The sequence below is a fragment of the Pholis gunnellus genome (genome assembly GCF_910591455.1).
Source record: "Pholis gunnellus genome assembly, chromosome: 17".
NCBI lineage: Eukaryota > Metazoa > Chordata > Actinopteri > Perciformes > Pholidae > Pholis > Pholis gunnellus.
In genome coordinates, this window is record NC_136544.1 from 9,640,043 (window position 1) to 9,655,776 (window position 15,734).

The 15,734-nt window shown below is 43.0% G+C and overlaps 1 protein-coding gene across 1 annotated transcript; it reads left to right on the forward strand.

The window, feature by feature from the left end:
• Nucleotides 1–664: 664 nt before the first annotated feature.
• On the forward strand, nt 665–15,493 carry LOC306709824 (neurexophilin-1; the record flags this gene model as incomplete). The annotated part of the gene is made up of 2 exons (XM_079178121.1): nt 665–721; nt 14,720–15,493. The coding sequence occupies 2 exons, from the start codon at nt 665–667 to the stop codon at nt 15,491–15,493; spliced, it is 831 nt and encodes a 276-aa protein (XP_079034247.1).
• Between the last annotated feature and the right edge of the window lie 241 nt (nt 15,494–15,734).

Genomic DNA, 15,734 nt, shown 5'->3' on the forward strand with positions numbered 1-15,734 from the left:
AGGAGGGAGATGCTGGGTATAGGTGGAGAGAGATAGAGATAAGGGAGGGGGGAAAGAGAGAGAAAAGGGGGGGGGAGAGAGAGAAGAGATTTCATAGCGAGAAAAGAGGAGAGAGGCACACAAGGAGAGAGGGAGAGAGAGAGAGAGAGAGAGAGAGAGGGAGTAGAAACTGTTAAAACGTGTGTTCTCTCTTGCCAGTCTCAGCATCGCTCAGTTTCTGCAGGAGGCTGCAGCTCCATCACTCCTGGATCTCCACTGGCACCAATGACCAGATAGCATCTACTCACCTCCAAGTCAACCCATTTCACTCTGAGCTGGGATATATTTGTTTGTTTGCATGGATGATAACAGCCTACCGCACATTCATGGATTTCTCATACCACAACTAATTTGACTCAAACCCGGGATTGGTAAAAAAAAAGAAAAAAAAAAAAAAAAGGCAAAAAGGGGGGACTCCAAGTGGTTTCCACCGGTGTTTTAGGTTTGTGGAAGCTGCAGTTGAGCTCTGCCTTGGACATGGGACCGTGCGTCAGCCGAGAGGGATCCGGTGCCGGAGGAAGAACATCTTCCTGAAGGAGGAAAAGCCCGTGTGCGGGAGTTTTGTTTTACATTTTTTTGTATATTTGCTACCGGGGAGGGGGAGCTGTGGGTTTTACGCGCCGGAATGATGCGTCCCAACCACGGCTTCATCCTGCTCCTTCTAAACGGAACCGCTTGTTTGGTAAGGAAAGAGTGGGAGTGGGGAAAAAGTCACACTGTAGTCTTTACGCGTCTTGCTCCGATTTACCTTTTATCAACCATGTAACACCTCGTAGCCTACCTGCGTCACGAGGAACGGCGAGGTGCCTGCACCCCCATTTGCACCATAAACTTACAAACTAGAGAATATAAGTGTACTAAAATTCTGCTGACAAACATGTGAAAACGGTAACCGAGAGCTGAGACGATGTTGGTCAAAATGATACATCACCAGACGTGCAGGTCATTTGCGTTTCTTGCAGAGATGCAGAGATAATTCTCGACTGCTGTGCTTATATTCGCTGCTTCCAAACGCATGTGTGCTGATGTTTTGTGCTATTTTCGCACTAACTTATAATTATGAAGTAAGTCACATTTACGTTGACCCTGCTCGGCTCAGGTACGGCGGGTGCGCTATCACTATTCCCGGCGGATACTTATACTGGCAGCGCTTAAGCGCACCATGCCGCCGTTGTATCTACAGTGTGCGTGATTTAGAGCCACATCAGCCTTTTAACCCAATATTCAGTCTACATGTGTGGGTGACTTGAAGGCATCACTGCACACGATAGTCACAAATTCCACCTAAATAATTACACGGAAAGTGAATTAAACTGCAGGCAGGTGTTTCCAGCTTTTTTTCTAAAGCAAGAAAAGAAGCAAAATAAAAAAATGTTAAAGCTTTTCACCAGTTTGAGGTATGCATTGAGTGCACTTCAATACACACAACTTGTGTGCGCCATCTGGCTTAAAATAAAGAACTTAGACACAAAATATTTTTCAGCAGATGTATTTGTAGCAAACAGTGCAACCATAAGGTTGTAGAGTAATGCACATGTGGTTATACTGCATGAGACTTACTAGGATCTATAAGACAGAGAGGATGGAGTACTACTTCATTAAGATAAGGCAAGCTGCTCTTCTTAGTTAAGTCTTTATTCTGAAGACTCACCGTCTTGTTAGATATGGTTAAATACAGGATTTACACTGTGGGTGGAGAGATAACTTTGAACCGAATGAAAATTCGCATCAAAACCTCTATTCTCTATTGTGCTAACTTAATAATAAATTAGGTAATACTAAAAACCTAACCTAAATACGTCGTGTTCTTCCCTAAGGACCTCCGCTGACCTATAACACCAGATGTGTAAACCTGAACTGCTCTGCAGTCTGAATGAATATCTCGAGCATTATATAACCACACTATCAAATTTGGATCACCCACTCCTCCTTTCATGTACGCTCGCAAGATTTATTAAAAAGCAGCCTTTAATGAGAAATCAGCTCTTGATTCACATGAGAAAACTTGAACACCCTTCTGCTCGGAAACCCCTGGGCTGAGTATTACAGGGCCCAGGAAATGAGCAAGATCCCCAAAAAATAATAATACCAAAAAATAATGTCTGTGCAGTGGAAATATTCAAGTGTGGTTGAGTGCTTGTTCGATGCATCCGTTTGTGTCAGCATCCCTGAAAGGATGACCTTGTGGTTTTCATATTAAAGTATTCAGGTGCTCACAGGGAAGCAAATGGGCCTTTTGGTGATTTGAGGTCTGACAGACAGGTCTTGTAAAAGACTAAACACACAGATGTATTTAGTCGGGAGACAGTTTCAACAGATCTGCGAGAAAAGAGACCACACGGTGACTTAAAATTTGGGGGATGAGTGCCTTTTCAGCCATTGTATAACTAGATACAAGAGTGTGGGATAATAGGCTTAACACTGGCTCTTGTGTTGTCTTGGTTCTGGGAGCTGCAGGGCTACAGCCTATTGTAACCCAAAAGGTCTGCGGCTAATGATAATGATAATATAATTGGGCCTTTTCCTCCCTTTCCAGACCATGTATTTATGAAAAACGTACATGACGTCCCTCAGCAGGAGATCTTGGGTAATTCATTAGCCCTGTGACATTGATAAATTATGGAGCAATTAATAAATGAAGTAACTTTTTACTATGCAACAGCTTCGTGATTAATAATCGTATAAGCCTACTATGCATTAAAATTCGATTTGGATGATTTTCTGTTGTAATAGCTCCGCAATTCCCAGAGAGGGTTTGGGTCTCGAGGGGCCTTTACCAAATGACTGCTAATATAGACGACAATTAACACAAGGTGCCACTCCAGTTGTTGTTTATGTGATGAATGATGTGTCTCAAATGTTAATTATTCTCTGTATTTGAATGGAGGGGTTGTGAATAATATAAACCATCTCAGTTGCATAATTGACTGCTTGAGAAATGATGTTTATTTTTGGCAGCGGTTAGAGTTATTTTTCTTCTGTGGTGTTCGGCAAGCTGACTGGATTTTTTTAGCGAACTAAGTGGCTAATATGCATATATCAGGATAATAATAATCTGTGGGATACTTAGGAGGATAGTTTGAAATTTAGTGTTCACTCGCGGCCAGTTGTTCGTTAAGCAGAGCCAAGATGTTAAATATAGCTGCAATCGACGCTTATATTCATGACCAATTCATCCGCTTTTTCATTTAATAATGAATGGCTCATCGTTTGGTGTATAAAATGTCATAACATTGTGAAAAGTGCTCATCAGAAAGCGTCACATTTAACAAGCTGGAATATCAAATAATATCAAATGTTTGATTTTTGCTAGAAAGTTCACCTAAATGATAAATCAATTATCAGAAATGATCAGTTTTAGTTCTCATGTAAAAGTTGCAGTCTTTTTAAGGGCAATATATCAATGAACAGATGCAGCAGATGAAAGGTGAACTGAGCTCACACAATATGCAGAGGAATGTTATAGGAGAGACTTTGACACATTGAAAATAGAGCAGGTACACTAAAGAGTGGTGATGAGGGAAGTGAGAGGAGGCGTGGATAAAGAGCTAAAAAAAGGAATAAGTTAAAAAATCTGCCTCAGAGGTTTATACACCTCATTGACAGTCATCACAGATTCCTTCTTCCCTTTGCACAAAAGCATCCAAGAAAATGCACTTAATCCACGTATAATTACAACTGCAGCAGTATGGCTGAACCGTTCACAGCACAAGGTTTACAATCTGAATCCACACGCCAGCTGCTGAAATCTGGGAGGGCTGAGGTCAACAATCTAAATCACAACCAATAGAAGAATGAAGTGCAACAGAACAGGGCATTGAACCCGACTGCACCAGTGAACTCCCTCTCCCCTGCAATTACTCCAAAATCACACCACTTTTCCGAGAAGCAAATATTCATTCTTAATCAACCTCAGTCTGGTCATTTCAAATAGGTAAAATGTTTTAAACATATTTATACTTTCACTCAGCACTCTACAAGGAGACACAAATGTTTGCGCCTAATACATCAAAAGAGCTTATTAATTGTAGAATTCTGACCTTGCATGTGCTGTAACCTTCGTGTGTAGATGAAGATCGCTGGGGATGCAGGCGCTCGGCTCTTCATATATCCTCATGGTGAGCTCACAGCTGCTCTTTCACACAGGTAGCCTCTCTGTGGCCATGAGAGACAGGACGGCTTTATACTCCCTCTGATTGCTTTCAGTGCACATGCAGACGCTGACCATCGTGCCCGATAGCTGAATTTCACCTCCGGAGCCCCGAACAGAATGTTGGTTTTTGCAGATTGAATTTCAATGAAGACATTTGTATATAGACCAAGGTTTCTGTGCATGGAGGTAGTTTGAATATATAAAGAAAACATTACACTTGTATGAATTTGCAAACAAGGATCCAGCGCTGTTTCAGTATGTTTTCCACCTTTACCTTCACCCTCTATTTGACATTGCCATCAGCAAGGAAACAAGCACTTATTTAATACGTCAATTAAATACAAACGCTTACATTGAAAGCCTCACAGAGCCAAAATTCCTTTCATGACAAAGAGGGCATTGTGATCAGGCTGTACAGAGAGCACCACAGCAATGGGACACTTGAATCATAACATAGCAGTTCAACGACTGAGACAACAAAAGGCACAATCGAAGCAAAAGTGCCTGTAGTTTGTCTGGAAACTCCACCAGACAGCACGGCGCAACAATGCACAAACACACACTGTGCACACCTGAGTATTTGAGTGTAAAAACCAGCGGCTGCCCTGCGCTAATTCTAACCTCATCTCTTCGTTTTGGCCAGTCACAAAGCCTTAGATTCATGCTTCTTAGGGTACCTGTCCTCCTGGCAGGGTGGCGGACCTTGTCCACCCACATACATCCCCGGTGAAGCAGAAATACCACCTTAATCCTGAGTAAACAAATAGAAAAAACTCACTGTCTGATATTGCACGCAGACACAAATGTGAGTGTTTTTTTGTTTTGTTTTGGGCTTTCTCGCTCTCTTGAGTCTGCCTCTTTGCCATCGCTGTTGCAATCTGCATGTCAGAGCTCATAAGCTTCCACTCTCCACCTCACGTCCCACACAGGTGCAGGAAACCCAAAACTCATTCACAATTGTAACATTTCTATCATAAGGGAGAATTGGGCTGCAGAACCACAGTGGGCAGTTAATTGTGCTGACGACATCTGTCCCCTTCTTTCCCCCATAAGGGGGTGATTTGAGAGGGACGGTTATGACGTCATGGCATCTTCTTCATGAGTAGCACAGTAATTTTGTTAGCCATTGTTATAACAATTGCAGTAAATGTCTTATAGTTTTATCTTGTGTATGATACAGTAACCACAATGGTGCCCATTTATAGCGCAGCAATGATTAGTCGATAGTCACTCAACATAATGTATTTCAGCAACTATTTTGATTAACCGTTTCAGTAATTTTTCAAACAAAAATGTCCTCTTCCAGCTTCTCAAAATGTGTTTTTTTGTCCTTTGTCCTGTTATCTTTAGGTATTAGACTGTAAGTGGGACAAAACAAGAAAAAAGAATACTGCACATTTTAGAGATAAATCTAAATTAATCGAGAAAGTAATCGTCAGTTATTTAGATATATAGATATTAAAAATAGTTCTTGATTGCATAGCCATTGTACCAGTTCTGCCATCGGCATTGTTTTATGAATTCCTCAAACTGCGCATTGTTCAGTTTATACATTATCATTTCAAAAACACTCAGCTTCGGCCATGACATTTATGAATGCCAACTGCTTGTACCCTTTTATTGTGGACCTACATTTATGAAAGAATTTCACTCAGCAGAGACGTGATGTAGAGTGGACAATAATTCATTACATGGTGCATGATAAGATGAATAGACCGTGACGTAGTCTAGTCGAGACACTGGTGGTGGCGGTGAAGGGAGTTGGATGAAGATCTGATGATGGGATATGATGGAGGAGGATGGACGCATCGGTTCGTACTGACATGACAACTGACAGCTGCAGAGAGGAAAATTCCTAATTTGACAGCAACGATATGATTGGCTGAGGGAGATCGTGGAAAAATCTGGTTGGTTCAACTTGGAATGAACGCCCATAGTGAGCTGAGACCGAGACTTCCACATAAGCTTTATTTGGTTTTCACAGATATCTGCATGATTGTTGTTTGACTCCTTAAATTGGACGTAAAGCCACATAATTGGCCCCTTAGCTTGTTTGGGCTCTGCCAGCATATCTGGTGTACCTGTATGATTGGGTTTTATGCTATTTCACTTTTTTTTTTTACGTTGATTTCTTTTTTCATATTGATCAAATAAACAACCCAACATTGAGCAATCATAAAAACAACACATAAACACGACGAAGCGGCGAATGAGCAGGGCTGCTGGTGTTATAATGGACAACCTCGTGGCCTCCTGTGGTGTAAAACAGCTTGAGTTATGCACAACCACAGCAAGAGTGACCCCAGAGGTGCACCCCTTCCCTCCTGACCACCCGCCGAGGAAGCCGGCAGGGGAACGCCTGTCTCCCCCCCCCCACAGACACACACACACACCTCCCCTTCTTCCCCCTCAGGCTCCCAGCAGCCCCACAGACAGAGAGAGAGACAGAAAGAGTCTGAGAGAGACGGACAGAGAGGAAAGCATGCTCCCTGACACACTGACAGCCCTTCAAAGTGAAGCGCCGAGCTGTCCTGAGACAGGAACACGTTGTCTGCTCAAAACCAGCACAATCTATTGTGGCATTGCTCTCTGGGAGACTGCAGGGGAGGGAGAGCAGATCCTGGAAGACTATCTGTAGGTTTGTCTGCTGGTTCGGATAGTGGAGGGTGGATTACAGTGCACAGCTTAAAGAAAAATGATTCGTCGCCTTGGGTAGAATGAGTGGGTATAACTCCCAGGGGATCCAGATAAAGATGCGCTTGACTTTCACATGAAGGAATAACTAAGGGTGGGAAAATCCATAACAGACGTTTTAATTTCAGAGAGCTTCTGCTGTAACTGACAATAAAGTAGTTTTACTGCGTTGTGGTAATGTTATGGAAAGTGTCAATATAGAAAGACATTTCCATCTTTTCAAGTAGGCATCCAAACAATATTAGAAAGGGCGCTGTGGGATTAGGGGACGTGGGTTTATTTGAAGGGGGGGGGGGCATCAGGCTGTCAGTGCAGTTTAACACCGAAGGAAACTCAGGCTTTTCTGATGCCGCAGGCTCTGAGGATCATACTGACCTCATCGTGGTGTGACTGGAGCCGCTGGATACCACATCAGGATGAGGCCGGGGAGCAAGAGCCCATTTATATTCTCTCACAATCTGTAAACAGTCTGTTCTGCATGAATGAACATGTAGTGTGCAGCTCACCAGCGTGTTGCCCAGTGATGGTACAGTGATTTTCAGGGTCAGAGTGGTGCACATGTCCAGACAAGGCCCGCTGAGGGTCTTTTGGGGGGTTTCCAATTAAAGCAGCGCACAGCATAAGGGATTTGGCCAAGCTTGAAAGAAGTACTGTTTCAAGTACGATAAATGCATAATACAAACATTTATTTCTTTGTTGCAGAGTAATTTCTGAATTGAATTGAGAATATAGGACAGCAATTATCGCAACCTTTATTCATCCAGCATTCATACACACAGTCACCCTCTGAGGAGCTGTAGTGTTTTCTATTTATTTGGAAAGGTTCGCTGACCTTAAGCGCAAACAGATCTTTTTGTCAGTTCATTAAAAAGTAACATGTTCACCACACTGTTACCTGTGTAGTAAAGGTCTTGGTTAGGTTTAGGCAACATTAGCTGTTCGGTTAATGCAATGTATCATTTCGTGGGATATCTACGAATTAGGGCGCACTCTTTTTCGTAGGTATAGATACAAATGCTGGATGAGAACAGCCTGGTTAATGTTTAGGAAAGATTGCGTTCATGGTTAAAAGAAACCAACATTGACTCTTGGAGGGAGACACAGGATGACCACAGTATGCAGCGTCAAAGTCACATTCTGTGTTGGTCCAAACATCCATTCCCAATTGCGTCATTTTAGTGGCAGGATAACAACAGCACACAACATTCGGTTACTGAATTAGAAAAATTGCCATCATCTTTATGGAGAGGGCAGTTAGTGCTGGAGGTCACTTGTCACTTAACACATGGGTTGTTTTTAAGAGCTCGAACAATGTCGTTTCCTCCGGTGACGCCCTAATGCAGACGAGAAGGACTGCGGTTCACACCTGTTGTCAGGATGCGTGTCAAATGTTTCACAAGTAAGCACTTGTGATCAGATTTCACTTCCCTGCTCACATTTGGTGTTGTCCGTTAGAGAATGCTGCTAAACAGAAAAAAAAAAGTTAGACTTCAGCTAAAGAAGCAGATTGCTGCGTTGGTTTGGTGCTTTGCTGTTGTCAGAGCTGTGCAGTCCTATCATGTTGCAACCTGCAAAGCTAAGCAGAGCTTCAAACCTATGCTTTGCATTCGTCTTCACCATACAAATGTGAACACATCTGTCAACCACATCCATATTTAAAGGTGTCCAGTAACGCCCCTTCAGTGCTACTTTCAACGTTAATCTGTTCACACAGTTACGCTTTTGTTGCATTTTTTGCTGGGGATTGAAACTTGTAACTGTTCAGGTATTCGTGCTTTCAAGTTCTACGTGTCAAAATCCAACAGACAGACTGGAGCATTAAGTCAGACAACCGGCCTTGATAAGACGGCACTCAATTGAAGCTTCTCATACCTGAACCTCCATTAGACAATGGCAGCGTCCTTCCAGCTTTTACTAGACAGGTGTGAATGATGTAGCGGCGCTTTAATCAGCTCTGCCCCATCAGTGCAGGCTTTGTTTCCTGCTCCCTGGAGCCAAATTGAGGAGAACCTGGGGAGGAAGAGTCCCCTCTGCTCCCTCCTTGCACCGCCAACTTGTCAATATCCTGTTAATGTAAAAAGTTTGATAGTCAATTCAGAGCCCGGCTTCTCTCCGAGCATACAAAATGAGCCCAACTCCACTGGGACCACACAACCGAACCTGTCCAAAATCAGCCGGGAAAGCGGGTGGAGGATGAAAGAATAGATCGGGACAAGAGTTTAGAATAAAAAGATTCAGTGTCGAGAGTTTGTTCACCGACTGCAGATCTAAGCTCCAGTGACCCCCAAGAAGCTGGAGTAAATTATTCATTAAGAGTCAAATGGCTTGTTTCTTGTGAAATTACCTTTCCCTCCCTCACCTCTTCTTGGATCTACACTAGCCAGAAGAATAATTAGTTATAAGGGCACAGCCATTTTCAGACTTTAATCATGTAACAGAGAAGTCTCCTGCAGTGAGCATATTGGATCTGGAAACAGGGAGAGCAGACAGAGAGAAAAAAAAAAGAATAAAGCATTGACGAACACTTAAGAAATCTGAGCTGCCTGGGTCTTTAATTAAAAATTGATGTCATATTATAGATGAAGAAAATGTTCAATTCAACAGCCAAAGAAAGAGTGCTTATTGAACTTGTCAGATCCCCATGACAAGCACATGCTTTCAGCCCCGCTGGGTGGCTCCCCAGGAAGATTCCTCTGTATTAATCAGTTCATTTACTTTAATCCAGATTACAAATCCATAAAAATACAATTTCAAACTCAGAACAAACATCACACCAAAGAGATACATACAGTACACGGTCTAGTAAGCATGTTTCTAATAATCGGAATAGTCTGAAGCTTAAATAAATGTTGAATTGTATGTCATGTAACCTGCTACATGACCTAATGATGACCTAAACATTTAAATATTGTCACACACAAAATCTATTTTTAATCTTCATATCTAGATGTCTTTTTACCGGCCATTGACCGAATCAGTGCTTATTGTGATACATGTGTAACAGTAAAGAGGTGATAAAGACAATAAAAATAGAAATATCAGTAACAAAGAAAGAAAAAAACAGAACCTTGCACCTCTGTCTCTATTCGAGCTGAAATTACTGTTCATCTACGGTTTATTTTCTTGGTAATTAGGCCTCAATCTGCAATAACTTGGGGGCAGCATTGTCAAGACTGCACATTTTCATGTATTATGTACACTGGTGAAATAAATATTTGATCCATTACTCCATTAATACACGACTACAACAATGTAAAAGTCAAAATCCTTTATAAATCTGCAAAAACTGGGTTTTTGACCACTTGGGGGCAGCGCAAACGAGTTGTGAATAGAATGTCACCTTTTAAGTAAATACACTGAACTTTTGAACAAACGGTTGTCTATTTACAGAGCAACATAATTCATTTGGAGTCGTGTTTTTGGCCACCTGATGTAAATCCAATATTCACTCTCTTTTTAGCTCTAGTTTGGTCTCTACCAACTCCCGAAGGAAATATCTGTCTCTTTAGCTGCTTATTGCTCCACTATGTTCACCAGTTATTAACTTTTTCGACGCTATAAGAGCGGTGCAACTGAACCGAATCAGCAAAGCTTTGGGCCAAAAAAACTAACGAGCTGAGACTCAATCGCTCTGAGGGAAACTGCAAAGTCAGGTGATGATTCTCTGTCGGTTCATCACTTTGAAGGACTTTCACAATGAGCATGGTGATTTTATCCATTGTTATTTTTTTAAAGTACTGTTAAATGATGCTTTCATTAATTAATGATTTGGTCTATTTAATTAAAATGTTGTAAGGCCCAAGGTTATCAAATTGCTTGTTTTGTTCAATCAACCATCTGAAACCCGAATAAATTTGATTAACAATTATACAAAAAGGGGACGAACAGCAAGTTCTCATTTTCTTTTTGCCAGAAAAATTACTTCAACAATGAATCATCGATCAAAATAGTTTTTGATTGACTATTCAATAATTGTTTTAGCTCCAGTCTCCACCTCTTTGAAGTAAAAAGTGTGCAGCTCTTGGAGGGATGTCTGCAACCTTCATTCAAATGAAACCAGTATCGTCTGAATGATCAAACTGAAGTGGGAGTCTAATCTTGGAACAACATCCTTTGGTTGACACACTGGTCTGTCGCCTCTCCGCTGCTGCTGTGAGAGAGTTTTGGCACTGGTTTGGGCTAAGTGGCTCCCTGATCTCTCTGCTGCATTGTGGCCGTAGTGTGCCTCTGTCACCAGGGGAAAAGGGGTTAAAAACGGTATACCTGTCACTGTAACAGGCTGATTATTGCCTGTGGAGCTGGCAGGCTTGTGAGGATCGCTCCCCTCCCCACACTCCCTGCTGGGAGAGAGGCCTGGGGCCTGCGCTCACTGAGGCTGAATGACTCACAATTACCACAGCGACGGAGCCTACAGCCACCTCCCATCCTCTCCAGCCGTTTCACTGACTCACTTAGCGCACATGACAAATGACAAAATCACCCGAACTTCCGCCCCCTCACTAAGACCTGATTGCCCATCGCCCACACTTTGCCTACAGTACTTAAAGCGGGGATACATCTTGCCAAGCTTCATGAAACTAACTTAGTCTGAAAGTAACTTCTGGACTTTTAAAAGCAACATTTTATGATGTTACACGACGTAGTTGGTGCATATTTTAGTATGGCAGAGTGAACAGTAAACCTTTGACATTAAAGCAGTAATTGTTGAAACACAAAATGTTTTAAACCCAACAAAACACCTTTTTAATGCAACAACATGGGTAACTGAAAAAATAGATATTATTTGAGGTGCATCGTCAAAGGATGACTTCTTGTACTGTGTTTTAAATATGAAAGCAAGTGGGTGGTATAAATACCCAAGGCACACCACATTAGTGCTCAACTGTTAACAAAACAATGTTGAGGTGTGCATGCTTAAATGTGAGAATATTCCACCACAGTGAAGCAATGCATTCATCTTGTAACATTGTGAAAACAACAGTGAACGCGGGGTTTTCCTATACGCCATCTCAACTTGCTTACATTGCACAAGTGGAAGGAGAGAAGCATGATGATAGTTAAATCTTACACCTCATATACTTCCCCAGTAAAATGCAGAGTGGCGAGAGAGTTGTAGCAGTATGCAGTTTTTCAGAGTGGAGTGTAAAACTAGTGATTGTTCTAATATTTAATGATGAAAAATAACTTATGTGCAGCAGTAGAACATGTGACCTCTGCGACCTCAGAGATGCATTGACTGTCCACTAGATCTCCACGGGTTTGAAAACCGGCAAAAAGTATCTTAAAAGTGATACTACACTTTATTCACCTGCAGAAATTAAACCACAACTGCATTTAGCATCGCGGAGGTGTGGACAACAGCATGTGCTCTCTCACTGCAATAATAATTGCAGCTCTGGCTCAGCTTTCAGTTCTTTTTTTTCCGAGCCACATTAAGCCCATTTAAAAATGTGTCTTTGACAATGATGCTGCACACTGAATCGGACACCTCCAACATTGCCAGACACTTCAATCTTCTGTTCAACAAAAGCACACGGCTCACTTCATCCCCCCTACTGCAGCCTGGCCTCTCAGGCGTTCGAATGAAGACTGTGCAAAAGAGAGGGAGGCATGCCTTGCTCAATATGTAAGCTACTGCATAGGTTTCTGCAATATGTTTTTGCGCAGATACGAGTGTTGGCGCCATCTGAGAGTCACTCTAGACAAGCGGCGGTGTTGGCAAAATGATCAGGATCTTAAAAGCAAGGGGCAGTTTTATAGAAATCAAAAGTGACAGATTTTTCAAGAACCCTAAAGGGCCTTTTTGATGGACACCGCAGGGATTCTTAAGTGTTATCGGGAGAGGCAGGCAGAGTGCTAGCCTCTGTGCTGCGAAGAGAAATCAAACACAAACTAGTCCTTCAATAAGATCTGTGGGGAATGGTGTATTTGTCATCAAAGTCATCCTGCCCGGCCTCAACTCCCCCGTTTGAAAAAAAAAACCACTCTGAAAAGATTAAAAACAATATGTCTTCATCTTATCCAATTTGTTTTGTTCATAATTAATGACTTTGGGATTCTCAAAGAAGCCATGAGAACTATCTGATTCAAGAGGAAGGAATATTCGTCGAGGCAGTTATCGGCCCCTGTGGGGAGACTGAAGGATCTGAGCGGCAGTGTAGCGTAGCAGCAGACAGGTAACTAGAGGAAGAGGGCGCCTGGCTTCTAACACCCTCATGGTAATAGGGCCAGATTAGAGGAAGAGGGGGGTCCTCTCAGCTGAGTCCAAAACCCCAGACCACAACCACATCAGCGGGAATCCTCGCAAAGGCAGTTGAAATGCGATACACGTTGTTATGAAAGGAAATACATGTTTTTAGAGACAGACAATCAATACCGCTGACTGACTGCAACGCAAGTGAACAAATCTGAGCCGGATTGAAAACCCTGCATAAAATGGAATGAAAATGAGTCAGACTTAATAATCCTGACTAAGCCCTGTATAAGGAAGCCCTTGCAGTCAAGACAGTAGATGGATCAGAGCACAAGACAGGAGTGCATGAATTATGCATCATCTTAAAATCTCTGCGGGTAGAGCGCACACACACACAAACTTATCCCGCATTTGCATCACTTATTGTTCACGTTTACAACTCAAAATTCAAGAAACGACGCATGTGTGTTGTGTGTGTCCTCCCCTGCCGTAGCCAAAGGACACAATAATGCTGTTAACTTCTATAGCGCATCAGACAGAAGCTACCTTTAATAGATCATAGATCATTACCGTTAAATAATTACCCATTACTTTGCTCTTACATTCACACACAAATCTACTGCTGAGCACAGCAGCACTGTCTTATCTCCCTCCCCCTCCCCCTCCCCTCCCCTTAGCTGATGTTAACATCTGACAGCTTTGTGTGTGTGCCGATACAGATTATTTTCTTTAATTAAAAAAGTCTTAATTGGACATTACACTTTATTCTTCGGTCGCCCGCTTGCCCACCTCCCCTTCCACAAACACTTTGATCCTCCGACCAAATCTTTCGAGGCAATAATAGTTTCCCCTGTTTTTCAGCCTCACACCGCAGTGCTAAAGAAGCAAAAGCTCACAACACGGCTTAGTCTGCTCTCTACTTTGAGTTTCTTCCTTTAAGATTGTATACAGGAACAATTTCTCTCCAATTAGATGATCTTCAAGTGACCTTATGTGACTTAATTTGACTGAAAATGAGATGAAACATTGATATGGCACCATGGATGATGTTTAGGGAATGTAGAAATGGTTCATCCAGACACTTTATGAGTACATAAATCAACCTCCAACCTCTGTTGTCTGAGAAACAACCTTAGAAAGCATTTCGTAATGACAGAGCTTTAGTGTTTTACAGGATTATAGACTCTGTAGAAAATTGTCCGCCCTCACAAATATTGATTAAACTGCCCAAGACCATAGGAGTAACGCACTTTATGTGAATTCAGTTTTGGTGTGGATTTTCTGTTTGAATCTGTTCTTTGATCCCTCTGGTCTCGAAGGACGCATACGATCCCATTACGAGGGAGCTTAGGGAATTACATCGGCTCTGTGAAAAGTAGACATAAAGGAGCATTTTCTCTCACGGCCGGGGTAAACAAAAGAATGTAATAATAGCAATACCTGCAAAATTTCAAGCATTTATTTATATATATAACATTGATAGAATGTCACGGTTGCTACCACTAGAGGTGTGAACAGTAAATTAAGTATCGATTAAGCCTTTAATTTGTTTTCTGTCCACATTTTCTACCTTGCTGATAACTGCCTACGTTCTCTCTCTATTTTCTTCTTCAATCCCCACCTCCACCTCCTCTCTCTAGGTGGCCTTGGGTCAAGAAGACGACTCCTCCAGCCCCAAGAGCTCTTCAGACGACTCCTCCAAGACGGTGGGCCTCCTGAGCGGGCAGGCTCCCCTCTCGCCCCTGAGCCGCTGGATGCTTCACAGTAAGAGCAGAGCTGCTAACACCACCTCTCTGGAGCTGCCCTACCGCTCCCCGGTCCCTTTCTCCAAGCAGGAGTTTTCTAAGCAGGAGTTCTGGGAGATGTTGGGGAGCGACCTGCTCAAACCCGACGCCTCCAGCTCCAGGGTCAAGCGGCGGCCCATCGTTAAGACCGGCAAGTTCAAGAAGATGTTCGGCTGGGGAGACTTCTATTCCAATATCAAGACGGTGAGGCTTAACCTGCTGATCACCGGCAAGATTGTGGACCACGGTAACGGCACGTTCAGCGTCTACTTCCGCCACAACTCCACGGGCCAGGGCAACATCTCCGTCAGCCTGGTGCCACCCGTCAAGGCGGTGGAGTTTGACCTGGAGCGCCAGAGCGTGGTCTACCCTAAGGACTCAAAGATCTTCAACTGCCGCGTGGACTATGAGAAGGTGGATCGCAGCAAGCGCACCTCGCTGTGCAACTACGACCCGTCCAAGACCTGCTTCCAGGAGCAGATTCAGAGCCACGTGTCCTGGATTTGCTCAAAGCCTTTCAAGGTCATCTGTATCTACATTTCCTTCTACAGCACGGACTACCGCCTGGTCCAGAAGGTTTGCCCGGACTACAACTACCATAACGAGATGCCCTACCTGCCCTCGGGCTAGACTTGGAGGGGGGAGGAGAGGTGGGAGGGGAGAGGAAAAGGGGGGTGATGGAGTGACTGCAACACATGAGGAGAAAACCAGGGCTGTGAATCGTCCTAAATGCCATTGTGGCAGCAAGACACCTTAAACTAAAAAACCCTCTCTGTAGCCTGACTATTGTAAGATGTAAAAACATATATGCAAAACAAAAACGACAGTATGCAGATAATGAGGCATTTGGAATGCATAACTGCAGCATTCA